General features: G+C 41.1%; 1 protein-coding gene across 4 annotated transcripts in view; it reads left to right on the top strand.

The window, feature by feature from the left end:
* Positions 1-12,668, top strand: part of PIK3R3 (phosphoinositide-3-kinase regulatory subunit 3) — a 313,811-nt gene extending 301,143 nt beyond the window's left edge. For all 4 annotated transcript variants that reach the window (XM_042845026.2, XM_005302995.5, XM_065553757.1 and 1 more), the window contains 4 exons: positions 515-691; positions 1,584-1,658; positions 2,043-2,213; positions 3,380-12,668. In XM_042845026.2, coding sequence (XP_042700960.1) covers positions 515-691; positions 1,584-1,658; positions 2,043-2,213; positions 3,380-3,581 — 625 coding nt within the window. In that variant the 3' untranslated portion in view covers positions 3,582-12,668. The remainder of the gene's footprint in view (positions 1-514; positions 692-1,583; positions 1,659-2,042; positions 2,214-3,379) is intronic.
* Positions 12,669-13,466: the final 798 nt, after the last annotated feature.

Genomic DNA, 13,466 nt, shown 5'->3' with positions numbered 1-13,466 from the left:
AGGGTTCTTTCCAACTTGCTCATCATTGCCAGTAATAAGTGTCTGCTGCAGGCCAAATCCTGTTGACAGTGACACCTGTGCTAGGCTTGTATTCCTGGTTAGAACTTGAGTAAGCAAATCTGAGCATAGAGGAAGAATCCGATCTAGCTCACTCCCAGAGCTATGTTGGCTTTGTCAAGAGTTTAAAAAAAAAAAAAATTGTCTTACATTTAGAAACAGATCTTAAAATTTATGACAGGAGCAGATCCAAGGAGTAAGTAGGAAGCGTCCTTTTAGTGACTTTTCAGGGTAGAACTGCACTCCGAACAAAATGAAAGCGCTTTACAATAGTAGCCACTACTAAACTGATGGTAACACAAGAGGAATGTGGTATAAAGAAATGTGGCTCTTTGTCTTCCAGTACTGTGTATTAGAGGTAAGCCATTCAATAATAACATTCTTAAGGCTAGAGCAGTCTGGACTGATTTTTGTTGTATATTTCTCTCCCTCTTAAACATTACAAATTTATTTACAGAATTATGATGAATTACGAGAAATTAAAATCACGCCTGGGAGAGATCCATGATAGTAAAATGCGTCTGGAGCAGGATTTGAAGAAACAAGCTCTGGACAATAGGGAAATTGATAAGAAAATGAATAGCATCAAACCCGATCTTATCCAGCTACGCAAAATCAGAGATCAGTATCTTGTGTAAGTAGGCAAGCCCTGTGCACCTCAAAACAATGTCTGTGATTAACTTGGTTAAAGACAGTTGCTATCATTCTGTATATTCATTGTACTAATGGGAGTCTGGTCTCCTCTTTATAATCACAGTTGTGTGTGCACTAACAGGAGACTAGACCTGTGGTATGAAATGATTGAGTAGCTGGTTAGCCTTTCACTGCTTCTGTAATAATAACTTCATGGCTTATTACTGTAACTGTCAGACTTCAAAGCATGTCTGGTACACCAGTATACATTCTACAAGATAGGTAGCTTTCATGTGAATTAGAACATCATGGATGATACCCTCTGACTGACCATGTGTCTTCCTCCACTAACGCTAGCAGAAGATGCAGAACTAGGTTGAGAAGAGCAGAGGGCAAAGTGGTGGCTCCTTAGAATGGTGTAATCTCTCAGAAGCCTTTACTACCCAAATCCATAGGATTGAAACTTCACAGGTTGGGAGGGTCAAAGCACGTTTCCCTCTGAGCCTTGCTGGTATCAGAGAGAAGGTGAGAATGTTACATGGACAGAAGCACCAGTGACAATGCATGCTGTTCTGGGGGAGGGAGGCAGCCGCAGCCATCATCAGAAGACCCAGCATAGCTGCAATAGTACATTCCTTTCCCCATTGACCTGCAGGGTCTAGAGGTCATGCCTCTTCTGCTGCTCCCTCCCCATTGAAGAGATCATTGTAAGGAGACTATAGAAGGGTGTACTGGGGTCTGTGTCTTTTTCTCATGGGCTTTAGTGCACGTGGGTAAGCTCAGTCTCTAGATTCTTTCTCCTTATGGGATCGAAGTCTAAGCTTCTCTTCTGTTTGGTCAGTAGCAAACAACTAGGGAACATATTAATGCTCTCTCTTTTCTCATCCCGACAGATGGCTCAATCACAAAGGAGTGAGGCAGAAGCGAATAAACGACTGGCTGGGAATCAAAAATGAAAATATTGATGAGTAAGTGCCCTTGTACGTTTAATCTCACTGATAAGTGGCAGAGCTCCGGTCTTCCCACTGAGGAGCTCAGTAATATGAGATGCCAGTTTCTGTATAAAGGATTGGAGTTTTTTCCTAAGGGAAAGTTTTGTGTCCAGTGAGCCAGCATCTGTTTTCAGCTAATGTGCATGTGGCTACCTTTTGAATAAGGATTCTTGGTTGACATTAAGTGAATATATTAGCAGGCTGGTCTTCAAGCTTGAGCTGCCTCTTCCCAGACGTATTTTTTTTTCTTCATTTTATTTTCCTTTAGAATGCTTTCTGCGGAATAAATCCTCCTCTTTATAACTATTCCTTTTGCGACTGGGTTATTGAGCTAACAAATTCCATCTCCTCTTTCTCTAGTACTTACTTTGTCAATGAAGAAGATGAAAACCTGCCACATTATGATGAGAAAACTTGGTTTGTTGGGGATCTCAACCGTATCCAAGCAGAAGATTTGCTCCGTGGGAAACCTGATGGAGCATTTTTAATTCGAGAGAGTAGCAAGAAAGGATGTTACGCTTGTTCTGTGGTGTAAGTCTGTTCTCTTTATGGTTTAACTTACTCAGAAACCTCTAGATTGTCAATCTCAAGTATCTTTGCCATTTGAATTATTTTAGAGAATTCAAGTCACCTTAAAATTCACACATTCAAATGAGCACAATATGCAGCAGATGCATCTAGGTTACAATGGCACAACTTTGTTGCAGAAAGCTGTTGGTTTGGAGGTACAGGTCTTGTGGTCCTTATGATCTTCAGTCATGTAATCACTAGGCTATAGTTCTGCAGCATTCCAGTAAGAAACTCCCATAATAATCTATGGCCAGATATTCACGTCGCTCTCTGGTGAGGAACATTAGTAAAGTTTGGATTCGGAAATGTTCCAAGTGACACACGTTGAGATTTGGTCTGATTTGCAGACATGCCAACTCCAGATCCATATGGCTGCTATGTTTAAGCTAATGATAGTACTTCAGAAAAGGCATATTCTTTCTGTTGATTGGTATTATGCCACAAGATAGCACTCAAATGGCATAATGTAACCTGCTTTTACTTGTGATTTGGATTATGAAAGTTCCATCATGGGGATTATCTAATATCTGATCTTTCTGGCAAATAGTTCCCAGGCTTGTGGAATAATTGTGGTGCTTCAGTAAATGCCAAGTTAGGGACTTGATTACTATAACTTCAGATAACGAACTGACTTGGGAACCCATGCTGTGTTTGCCGACTACCAAACGTAGCCCAACATTCTGGGCTAACTACAAGCTACTGGTGAAATGCCATTTTGAGAATCAGTCCACTTACCTCTGTCAAAAATCCATGGAAAGAAACTAGACAAAGCAAGTCTAAAGTAGAATTGGACTGGAGCTAAGTTAGCGGTTAGCAAAGTCTCTGGGCTGCAGTGCCCTTTCTTAGTGGTCCTCGGAATGAAAGTTTGAGAAGTAAGCAGTGGGGGTTGGAGTACTGAGATAAGAGCTGCCCCATGTGAAAGCCTCTTCGAAAGATCTCTTCGTAAGAATGTCTAACCACTCTTCCCAGAAGCAGATCTTCTGCCCAGAATCTCCATTATAACATCCCCTTCATCTTCTAGCTAGAGTTTTGTCATTATTTTATTGATGCAAAATCAGCCTTGCTATACTAGTTGCCTGTTGACATTTAGACTGTCATGTTAAACTGTCCTGTTTCTTTCCTTGCAGAGCTGATGGTGAAGTTAAACACTGTGTGATCTACAGCACTCCAAGGGGTTATGGGTTTGCAGAACCATATAACCTGTACAGCACACTTAAGGAATTAGTCCTTCATTACCAGCAGACATCCCTCATTCAACACAACGATTCCCTAAATGTCAGGCTCGCCTATCCTGTCTACGCACAGATGCCCCCCTCCCTTTGCAGATAAATTTTGGGGAGGGGGAAAGTGTTGGCTATCTTGGATTCTTTTCTACAGTTTTTATTAGAACTCTGAGGGCATTCTTTCTCCTTAGACTGCTTGTTTTGCACAAGAAGTGATTCTGTGAATGTGAATCAAAGAGGCCTAGCAGCAACAAGACGACAACTTGGGTGTAGGTGTCCTGGTGCTACCTAAAGCTCAGCTATGCTTTTACACTGATACTTTTGTGTTTCCTTCTGGGGGGAATGAACTCAACATAAACACATCCAAAAAAACTGGAAGCAAAACATTTTGTGGAGATAATTTTTGGCCAGGCACCTTCAGCAGAACTTCTAATTGGGATTTTTTTTCTTGTTCTTGTGGAGACAATTTTGAAGCCTCTATTGAGGCATCAGTAACGTCTTTCAGTCTTAAACTCCAAGAAACTAGGGGGGGAAACTCTATACAGCAATGCGCTCTCTGTTAATTTTAGCAGCTTCACTGCAATTCAGCCGAACTTCCAAATGAGGGCTTATCTTGAGGAGGCGTGGAATTTGGTGAGAGAAGACCAAAGGAATTACGGGAAAGCTTCAGGTTGTTATTTAAAAGGAAAAAAATCCTTATAAAGAAAAGTTGCTTTATTTTTTACCAACAGTAACAAAGTTTTGGTTTCAACCGCACTACAGGTCTTCGCTTAAAGGAAATGTTGTTTATAACCAAATTGAACCCACCAAAACTTTGTTCGTTGCTGGATTGAGCACTTATGGGGGAAGGTTGCATTAGCATCTACATATACTTTCTACACCAAAACTTGAAACAAATAAAAGGAAAAGCTAAAACTTCTTGTGTGGTTTTGAAAACTCTAATCTGTCTGATTTGATGTATTTGCTCCTCCTCCCTCTCCCCTCTTCCATGGTTTTTTTTGTTTGTTTGTTGTTTTGGGACACTTCTTTCCAAATCTTTTAGATACTATGCTTTGGAATGTAAACCAGAATGAAGCTGGCCACTCATGTTTTGTGAGTTCTGTTGCTGAATGATTAACTATTCTTTTGAAACCCTTGTAACTTTTTTGTAATGTAAGTATAAAGAAAAGGTGCAATGCAGTGCTTCTGGATGGCTTCTTATACCAAATAATTACATGAAGACTAGTCCTCAGATTTTTTCTATTATAAATAGTATGCTCATTCGTACAAATGCCCTTTGACTTGTTCACCAAGGACCAGATTCTGATTTCCGTTACTCCACTGAAGTCAGGTACTCAAGATTTTATGCTAGTAGAATCTAGTTCCGCTATGGATGGCCATGTTTAGTGTTGAGCAATAATAAAAAATTAACCTGCATTATTTGTAAACACAGCAGTCAGATAAGTAGTAGCCAAATGAGGAAGTGGATCTTCTGCTATGAGACAGGCATAGACTATTCTAAAAACTACACGTTCTCTTGTGCCATCTGCTGAAGCATCTGATACTGTCAGATGCTGGGTAGGCAGACCCTGGGTGTGACTTGGTGCAGCAATCCTGTGTTCCTAAAATGCTTAAGCCCAGGAATAATTGCACTTGAAGAGAGATGTAGGTTGTCCCTATTATATGCTTGACTCAGTATTTTGATTTGCTCCTACTGAGTCTCTACAATGGAAAACTGAATGAGCTAAGAGTAGCTTTGTTTGGCAACAAAGCACAAATGGCAAAGTAATTATTCCGGGTGTGGCCTTAGAATTAAATTTTTGCTGTTTTTAGTGGTAGCATTTTGTTTCATACCCACTGTATGTAAATTGCACAGGCAAGGAAACAGTCTAGTGTTAAGACACAGGACTGCAAGTCAGGAGCCCTTGGGTCTGTTCCTGACCCTGCCACTGACTTCTTGTTTGAACTTGAACCATCTATAATCCCTACGGAATAATGGCAAGGTTGTTGAGGCTTAATTAATGTTTACACTGAGAAATCAAACAAAGGCACTATAAAATACTGTTAAGCAGAGCATTATTTATTCATGAGTAGGGCTGTGACAGATCTTGAACACTGATAAATAATAGTGGAAAGGGCAATTTAGCTTGCTTGGCATGTCCAAGCAACACTTTATTTTGCACTAATGTGCCGCTGGTTAAACCCAGCTGCTGGTTAACCAGCTAGAATGTGATCTTCAAATGAAGAATTGTCAAGGCTTGAAAAGCCCCACAAACTGAAGCTGGTAGATGTTTCATGTGTTAGTCTCATTCTCCTCTCACAAGGCCCCATGCCAAATGACCCAGTTTCCCTTGTTTGGCTACTATGTTGCTGGTAAAATGTCTGTCCTATTCAGCAAAAACCTAGATTCGCTGTTCCAGTTGTAGGTCAGAAATGGACTTTTTTTTTTTTTTTTTAAATAAAAGCAACTTGCCACATCTCTTAAATTACGGGTAATCCAGTGCCAGCAAAGCATCCTTCTCATGCTTTATTTCTTGCCCCTCCAGCATTCTCCCTGCTGTTGGTTTCAATCTAGACTACACACAGACTGGGTAGATTTTTCAAAGGCCCAGAAAATCTACTGCATTACATCATGAGCCTTCTCTTACTTCCACTGGAAACTCTAGTGGAATCAATGGAGTTGTTCCTCATTCTCTACTCACTCTGGTGAGAATCTGCAAACTGTGAAGTGTCTTGCAATCTGAACTGTGACATAGGTTTTCATATTAACCAAGCAAAGGTCAATTATTAGACTAAATCCTGGCTCAGTTTCTCAGCACCGCTGGCTGTGGTGCAGGAAGTGGAACTACTTCTGAAGGTTTCTTGTAGTTGAATCTCACTGAGCTTGTGATGTGTTAGGCCAGATTTCACTCTTGGTTATGCCTGTCTAAATTCCGAGTAATTCCATTGGCTTCTGTGAAGTGACTTTGGCTTTACAGTGGGCTGTGAATGAACTCAGAATCTGCCCCCCCCCCCCCCCATTTCAAATTTCTTCACCCTTCACAGGTGCTGCATTTTTATGAGCAATACATCCATCCAGAAAGCTAAAAGCCATCTAGAAGCATTTTAATTCTTTTCCCCCCTACATTTCAGATTAGGACTATATTCAAATTAAAACCTAAAAGTTCCTCACTTTCTCCATCCCTATCTCCCTGATGACTCCTGATTTGTCCATGTGCCTTTTTGCACTTGATTTAGGCACACGAGTTACAGCTTGCTAGTGTTTTACCCATTTTATGGTCACACATGCCATTGCACACCTCCTTTTGCATCAGTTTTTGCACTTGTGGCAAGTGAAAAATGGGTATAAAACCAAGTGAAATACATAGCAGGTATAATCCACTAGGGGGCCTGCTCCTGCTCCCAGTCACTCCAGTTGGCCTGATCCTACTCACTCACTGGTATAAAACCAGTGTAACCCTGTTACGCCGCACAGAGCCACTCCTTTCATGACTGAAAGAGAAATTGGAATTAGGCTCAATATGCAGGATTGGGCCCTAGTATTAGCTGTTAACAAGCTTAAAACAAATGCATAAGAGAGAACATAAGGGCAAAAGAAAGGGAGTAAAATAATTTTTTTTTTCCAAAAACCAGAAGACAATATGCTCATGTGTGACTAGAGTGCAGAAACGTTCTGGTTTCAAGGGTCAAAAGATAGGGAACTTATGCTCAGTTTATTGGAGCAGCCATTTCTTACCTGACTGCAGCTAGAGTAGTACTGATCTCACTGACCCATATTGTATTAAGTATATATATATATAGATTTAAATAAAACTTTTTTTTGCACAGTGTTAAATGGGGGAAATGATATTGAGACTTTCTAATATGCAGTTTCTTCTATCTGTTTGAAGTATATTTGCAGGGAACAGGGGTGATTCAGTATTTTGCTTTTTCGCAAATGGGGAAACCAGATCTACTTCCACAGTTGCCATTGTGCCCACTGTACACAGCACATCAGCCAAGAACGTTGTGTTGCTGAAGTTCCTAAACTTCCAACTCTCCTCCCATTAGTTCCTTTACCAGTCACGTCTTACTGTGAACAAGTGAGGAGTGGGGGTGTTGAGATGAGTTGGTAAGATGCAGTTTGAAGCTGCTGCAAAGTTTTCCCAACGAGCACAGGTGCAGCCTAAAAACAAGGGTGTCTCATTGAGTATTTGAACCACCGTGTAATAGAATATGAACATATATGGTGGTGCGTTTTCCAGTTAAAGGGGGAGAGAAGTTGTCTAAACTGTTCCTGGAAGTGATGGCGCGATGCCTGCCATGTACCACATGTCCCTAGGTCTGTACTGGGTTCTGAGGCAGTACAACTCTCTGCACCAAGATCAAACATGGTTTCTCCATGTGCGTGCACACTTCCAGAGGTAGAAAAGAAATCCTCAATCAAACTAATGACCCTATTCTTTTCTCACTTACACTGGTGTAAGCAAGCGATTCCATTGAAGAAAAGCTGTGTAGGTGAAAGGAGAATCAAGCCCATCTACTTTACATGATACCCAAATCTCAGGCTACACTCATGTCACAGAAGGACAGAAATCAAAGCAAATCTTGGCCTCTTTAAAGCCAAGCAGCCATAATGGAGACTGTGGAAATGAATGGTGACGCTTTCAGTGCAGTTGTAAGGGCTGGGGAGAATCTCGGTTGCCCTAACATTGCTGTGTGTGCAACTTGGATGGCAACACGTCCAGTAACTCAATACTATGGCTGTTTAAAACAGCAGAATTGCTAAAGGTGTGTCACTTGGAAAAGCCCCTTATATTTGGTACTTGAACAATCTCTTTTCTGTTGTTTGAATGTTTGTTTTTTCTGTAACGGGGAATGAAAATCTGAAATGTTAGTGAGGCTTGTAAGTGCTGCATTTTGCAGACATCAAACAGGTACTTTTTTGTGGGTGGGGGGAGGGTAAGAGAGGTTCAAAATGCAGTTTTAACAGCACTATGGTGAAGTGGCGTTTTGTTTTCAACCATATTCTAGAATCCTACATTCTTTTGTTTTTCTTCCGACCTTAATGTCAGCTTTGTTTACAGCAGAGTCAAAATATATTCCTGAAAGAACAAAGACTCATGCCAGTTTTTGCTTCAAATGGCAAATTTAAGTCAGATGCACAGAGGCTTTAGTAAGTGAGAGAATGGGTTGAAAATCTGGGCTCAGCTTCTTGAACTTCTGATTGTAGTTTGAGCAGGAACGGACAATGCACTTGAACAGGACTCCTGTCTTTAGTCACAAAAGATTAGATGCCAAAATGATTCTAGTCTCAACGTTTGCATAGAAAGCCTTGGAATAATTGGTTATACATTTTAAAAAGTGTGTGTTTTAAAAAGCAGTTGGGATAGTGATGAAAGTCTTAAAGGACTTACTCAACTATTTTTACAAAGATCTCCTGTTGGTATTTGAAGGAACTTGCATTGCGGTCCCACTAGTTTCCTTTTGGCACAATCTGGGCAGGCAAGAGGAGAGAACAAAGTCTCACACACACACACACACTCACTCTCACTCTCACTCTCACTCTCACTCTCTTTCCCCTCCCTCCCTCCCTCCCTCCAAATAATAACAGGACATGTTGGTAAAGCAATACAGCTAATTATTCTATATGGCAGGAGTATGTTTTGACAGTGCTTTAGAAAAATTTGTCCAAACTTTTGCAAAGCTTACATTCTGTGGCCAGAAATATTTTCTGCGGGAGGGGAGGGAAGAATTTTGAAAGCCTTTTAGAGGCCTTACCATTTGTTCCACAGGACTGAGATTGAGGATTATCCGTGTGTTTTGTGAGCTGTTCTAAAAGATGATGGTGCTTAAAACACTGGTCTTTGGGGCTGGCTCCATATGTTTAATGCAGCTCTCCTATTCTTCACTTTTGGCAGTAGACCCACCCCCATTCTGTGGCTAATGCAAACGTAGCATTGGTTTAGAATTTGACTTAAAATACTTGGCATGCAGGCTTCTGCAGCAAATGAAGTACAGGCGTCTGTTCTATTTGGTCAATAGAAATAATGGCTCTCTCTGATCAATCAGTATGAGACAACGTTTTCAATTAGGCGTTGATTTTTAATTTCCTCTGATTTTACCATTTGATGTTGCTGGAATAGTGGCTTTAACAAGTGAGAGTGTATATTTTTTTTCTGTAAATTCACCACCACTCCATTAAATGTGCTTGCTGGGTGGTGGTGTGATCATAGAATGGGCTTGACTTCATTTGGAAAAACAATTGTGTTTAAAAATGACATAGCCATGGCCAGGAACCAAATTAACCCCCTGGTATAAATCTATTCACCTCAGTGGGGTTACCGCCCCATTTATGCCAGCAGGGAAATTAGCCCTGCGGATCGTCATTGAAGTATAATGTGTGTAGATTGTTTTGTTGGGTGGGTTTTTTTGTTTTTGTTTTGTTTTTGTGAGTGACTTTTACATCGTATAAGAATACAGTTGACTAAACCTGTTAATTTTGTATGTTTGGCAGTTTACAGCACCATGGGATTGTAACAGTCTGCATCATATCTGTGTGTGTGTATATGTACTGTATGTATATAGCTCTATGTAAAATATATTCACATACACATTTATATGCATTAGCCATAAGTGGCACTGCCCCTTAAACCTGAAACAAAATTCACTATTTGCACGTTTTTACACACATTTAGACAAAGTTGGGTTTGTTTTCTTCAAATGAAAAGGGTTTATCAGGAACATCTTGACAATGTGCTTTTGAGAGTCTAGACTATGATTTCTTTTTTTAATTGGATTGTTTAGAAGTTTTTTTAATTATTTACTCTGGGACAAGAGCATTAAAATGTGTTCAAAGCAAAGGTTACTTTAAAAAAAAAAACTCTTGTTTTCCTTCAAGATGCAGTAATGTTTGCATGTTTTAAATCAATCTAACCAAACTCCTGTCTAGAACTAATGTGCAAAGGAGGATAATGGTATGTATCACTTTGAATGCACTGGTTAGATGAAGGCAGGTCTCAGTTCAAACCATGACTGTATGTTTGGTTTTTGTAGTCCGGACTGAAATGATAGCACACACTCCTTTGTATAACCTTTGTGTTAATGTTGCATTTTTTAATCTGATTTTTTTTCTTCTTCTAAGAGATACTGCCTCTGTTTAGAACCGGCTTCTCATGAAGCTGTTGGAGGGCGGGGGGGTGTTTTTGTTTTTGTTTTTTCCTCCATATGAATTCCAGCATGTAACTTTTTGGTACTCTTGTTGTTATTTGTGTAAAACCTGTTCTGTCGTTTATGCTGTAGTTTAAAAAAAAAAAAAAGGAATTTGTGTAGTTTAACTTTTAAAAAGAAACAAACTGCTTCATATGGAAACTAATTGTATGTTAGTGTTTTTGGACAAGTCATACTGTAGTTTCTAGATCAGTAATTCAACATTGTACTTGTCACCAGATGTGTTACGATTTTGCTGTATTTTTTTTAATAGATGGTCGGGCTTTTAAATCCCAGACACTAAACATCCTGGGCCTACTTGCTCTAGATTTAAAAAAAAAAAATGCAATAAAAAATTGCAATAAAGCACATTTACATGTAATGTTTTAGAAGGATGTACTGACAGCTGTTTCTAATAAATTCAGAAATGCAGCCTAGTTGGCATGTTGTGGTGTTACCTGTGTTTGTTTCTCCTGGTTGAGGCAGTGAAAATGGATTTTGTTTAAGGCTCAGTTCAAGACTAGAGTGAGTTTGTGTTTTTGGTTGTTGCCAAAATAGTGCTAGGTCTCCAAAATCATGAGCAATTTCAACTCCAGTTAACAAACAAATACACACTTCAGCACTGCTTCATTTGTGTGCCTGGAACAAAACCGCTGGCCTGACTTGGCCAGCAACAGGGCATTCACTGAAAACTGAGTAAAAGCAATTGCGAGCTAGGGGATACAATCCCACAACGATTCTACATTCCTTGATCAATTTCACATGGATCCTGAGACTATGGTACTGAGCAATTTGCTTCAATTTAAAATCTCTTCAGAGATGAGATGACACACACAGCAATAGCACTAGTGTAAATGAAATCAGACTCACCGCATGTTTATTCTTTACTATTTCCTTTCTTCAGTTCAGTTATGGTTCCTTCCTTTCCATAGGTCATGGAGACCTAAGACATGTTCATGGGTGCCTGATCATTTCCGAAACCTATCAGTCTAGTGATTCAGCTCTATGGGGCTTGAGCATCTTAAACCTGATACCCAAACTGCCCACTGAAGAAACAGTAGTTTGTGAGGGCCTTATTCTCCAGTCACACCAATTCCATTCACTTTAATATAGAGTGTAAGAGTTGAAATCCTAATTGGGCTCTCTGGTTACTCAGTAAGGGCCAGATCCTGCTGCCACTGCGATCAATGAGAGCAGAATTGGGTCTTTACATTCATTACACCTAACACAGTCACTTTGCCTGGAATTGGCAAAGTGAAATCTGGGAGCTGTGATTACATCCTAACCCATCGCGGCCACTGCACAGGTGTGTACACTTAATAATTACACAGTGAGCTCCAAGACAGACGCTCACGCTTTGCTGCGTGTGTTCACGTTTGGCGATGCTGCCATATCCACCTTGGGGTAAATGGCTTTTATAACTCCCATCTTTTTGTTACTGGAGGTTTTATTATAGATGAGAAAAATAACTGGCAACTTGCTCATGGGGGAAGGGGAATCTAAGTCTGCATCGAACACTAAGGGAGAGAGACAAGGCGGGTGAGGGAATATCTTTTATTGGACCAGCTAAATGACAGAATTAAAATTACCTGGGGAGGTGGGAAGAACGTTAGTGATCTTGATTTTTTTCTCTCTCTCTCTAAATAGTATATAAGTGGGATTTACCAAAGCCAAGGGAAACCTTATGCTGGATGCTACTGGCATAAATCTGGAGTGATTCCAAATACCTGTGTGTAACTGCAATCAGCACCGAGCCCTGTAGCACTGACAGGGAGAGAGTTTAAATCGAATACAGCTGTTGACAAGTATGCCTGGTATTTCTCTTCACAGTTCTCTCTCAATATCTGCTTTTGGCTTGTTGGTATCATGCTGCCGTATTGTTACAAGGTACAGTTGCATCCAGTCTTTCAATAGCTTGTATTGGCTGTGTTTGACCTCCGGCCCGTGGAGGCAGATCCATGTACTACATTGCCATGACTCCATAATACTTGTCTGTCTTGCAGAATTAAAAACATATTTTCTTGAGGCCATGCTGTGTGGTATTTTTACTAAACACTGCCCTAAAACACGCACTCTGTGCTTTTTCAAAAATAATGGCGGCTGGTAGGAGGTTGAGCTGCTGTTCACACTCTTCAAGTAGTGAGCAGCGCACTTAGCGTTCGGCGGGGTACAGTGGTGTGAAGTGAAGTCAGGGCTCCATTGTACACACATGGCATGAGACAGTCCCTGCCCCCATCCACCTAGACAAAGACAGACCCAAGGGGAGAGAGAGGAGGTGCTATGATCACCATTTTATAGAGATACCTGAGGTATTGAGAACCCAGGGCCCAGCTCCTTAAAGGTATTTTAGATAGATACAGAGGGCTTTAGACACCACTGGCCATTTCAAAGTTGCTGTTCGGATGCCCCCTACCTGCACCGGAGCAGCTGGTCAACATTGGCAAAGCTACCGAGGGGCTTGGAGCCCTCATTCGAGCCAAAGCTGTGCAGGCCTTGAAAAGGGGATTCATGTGCTAAGCAGGGGAAGGTGTATCTCTTCAGTGGGCCCAATCCCTTAGGTTTGCTCAGAGCACACCTAATGTCCTAGGACCTGCCAGCCCCCACATGGAGGACCAGAGTGTGGTCACCAATAGGCTTGGGGGGGAGGCAGGTGGGGACACAGAACCATAGGGTGAGTGTGAGGGATGGAGCGGGAACAGGAGACAGACCAAGCCCTAGCAGCAAACACCATTTATCTAAGGAGCGGGAGAGGCCCCTCAGACCAGCTGCTGAGGCACCTAACCCCCTCTCTTCTACCTGCCATTTCAGTCTGGGGGGGCGGGAG

The sequence above is a fragment of the Chrysemys picta genome, chromosome 8 (assembly GCF_011386835.1).
Source record: "Chrysemys picta bellii isolate R12L10 chromosome 8, ASM1138683v2, whole genome shotgun sequence".
Classification (NCBI taxonomy): Eukaryota; Metazoa; Chordata; order Testudines; family Emydidae; genus Chrysemys; species Chrysemys picta.
This window is presented reverse-complemented; position numbering and strand designations above follow the sequence as displayed.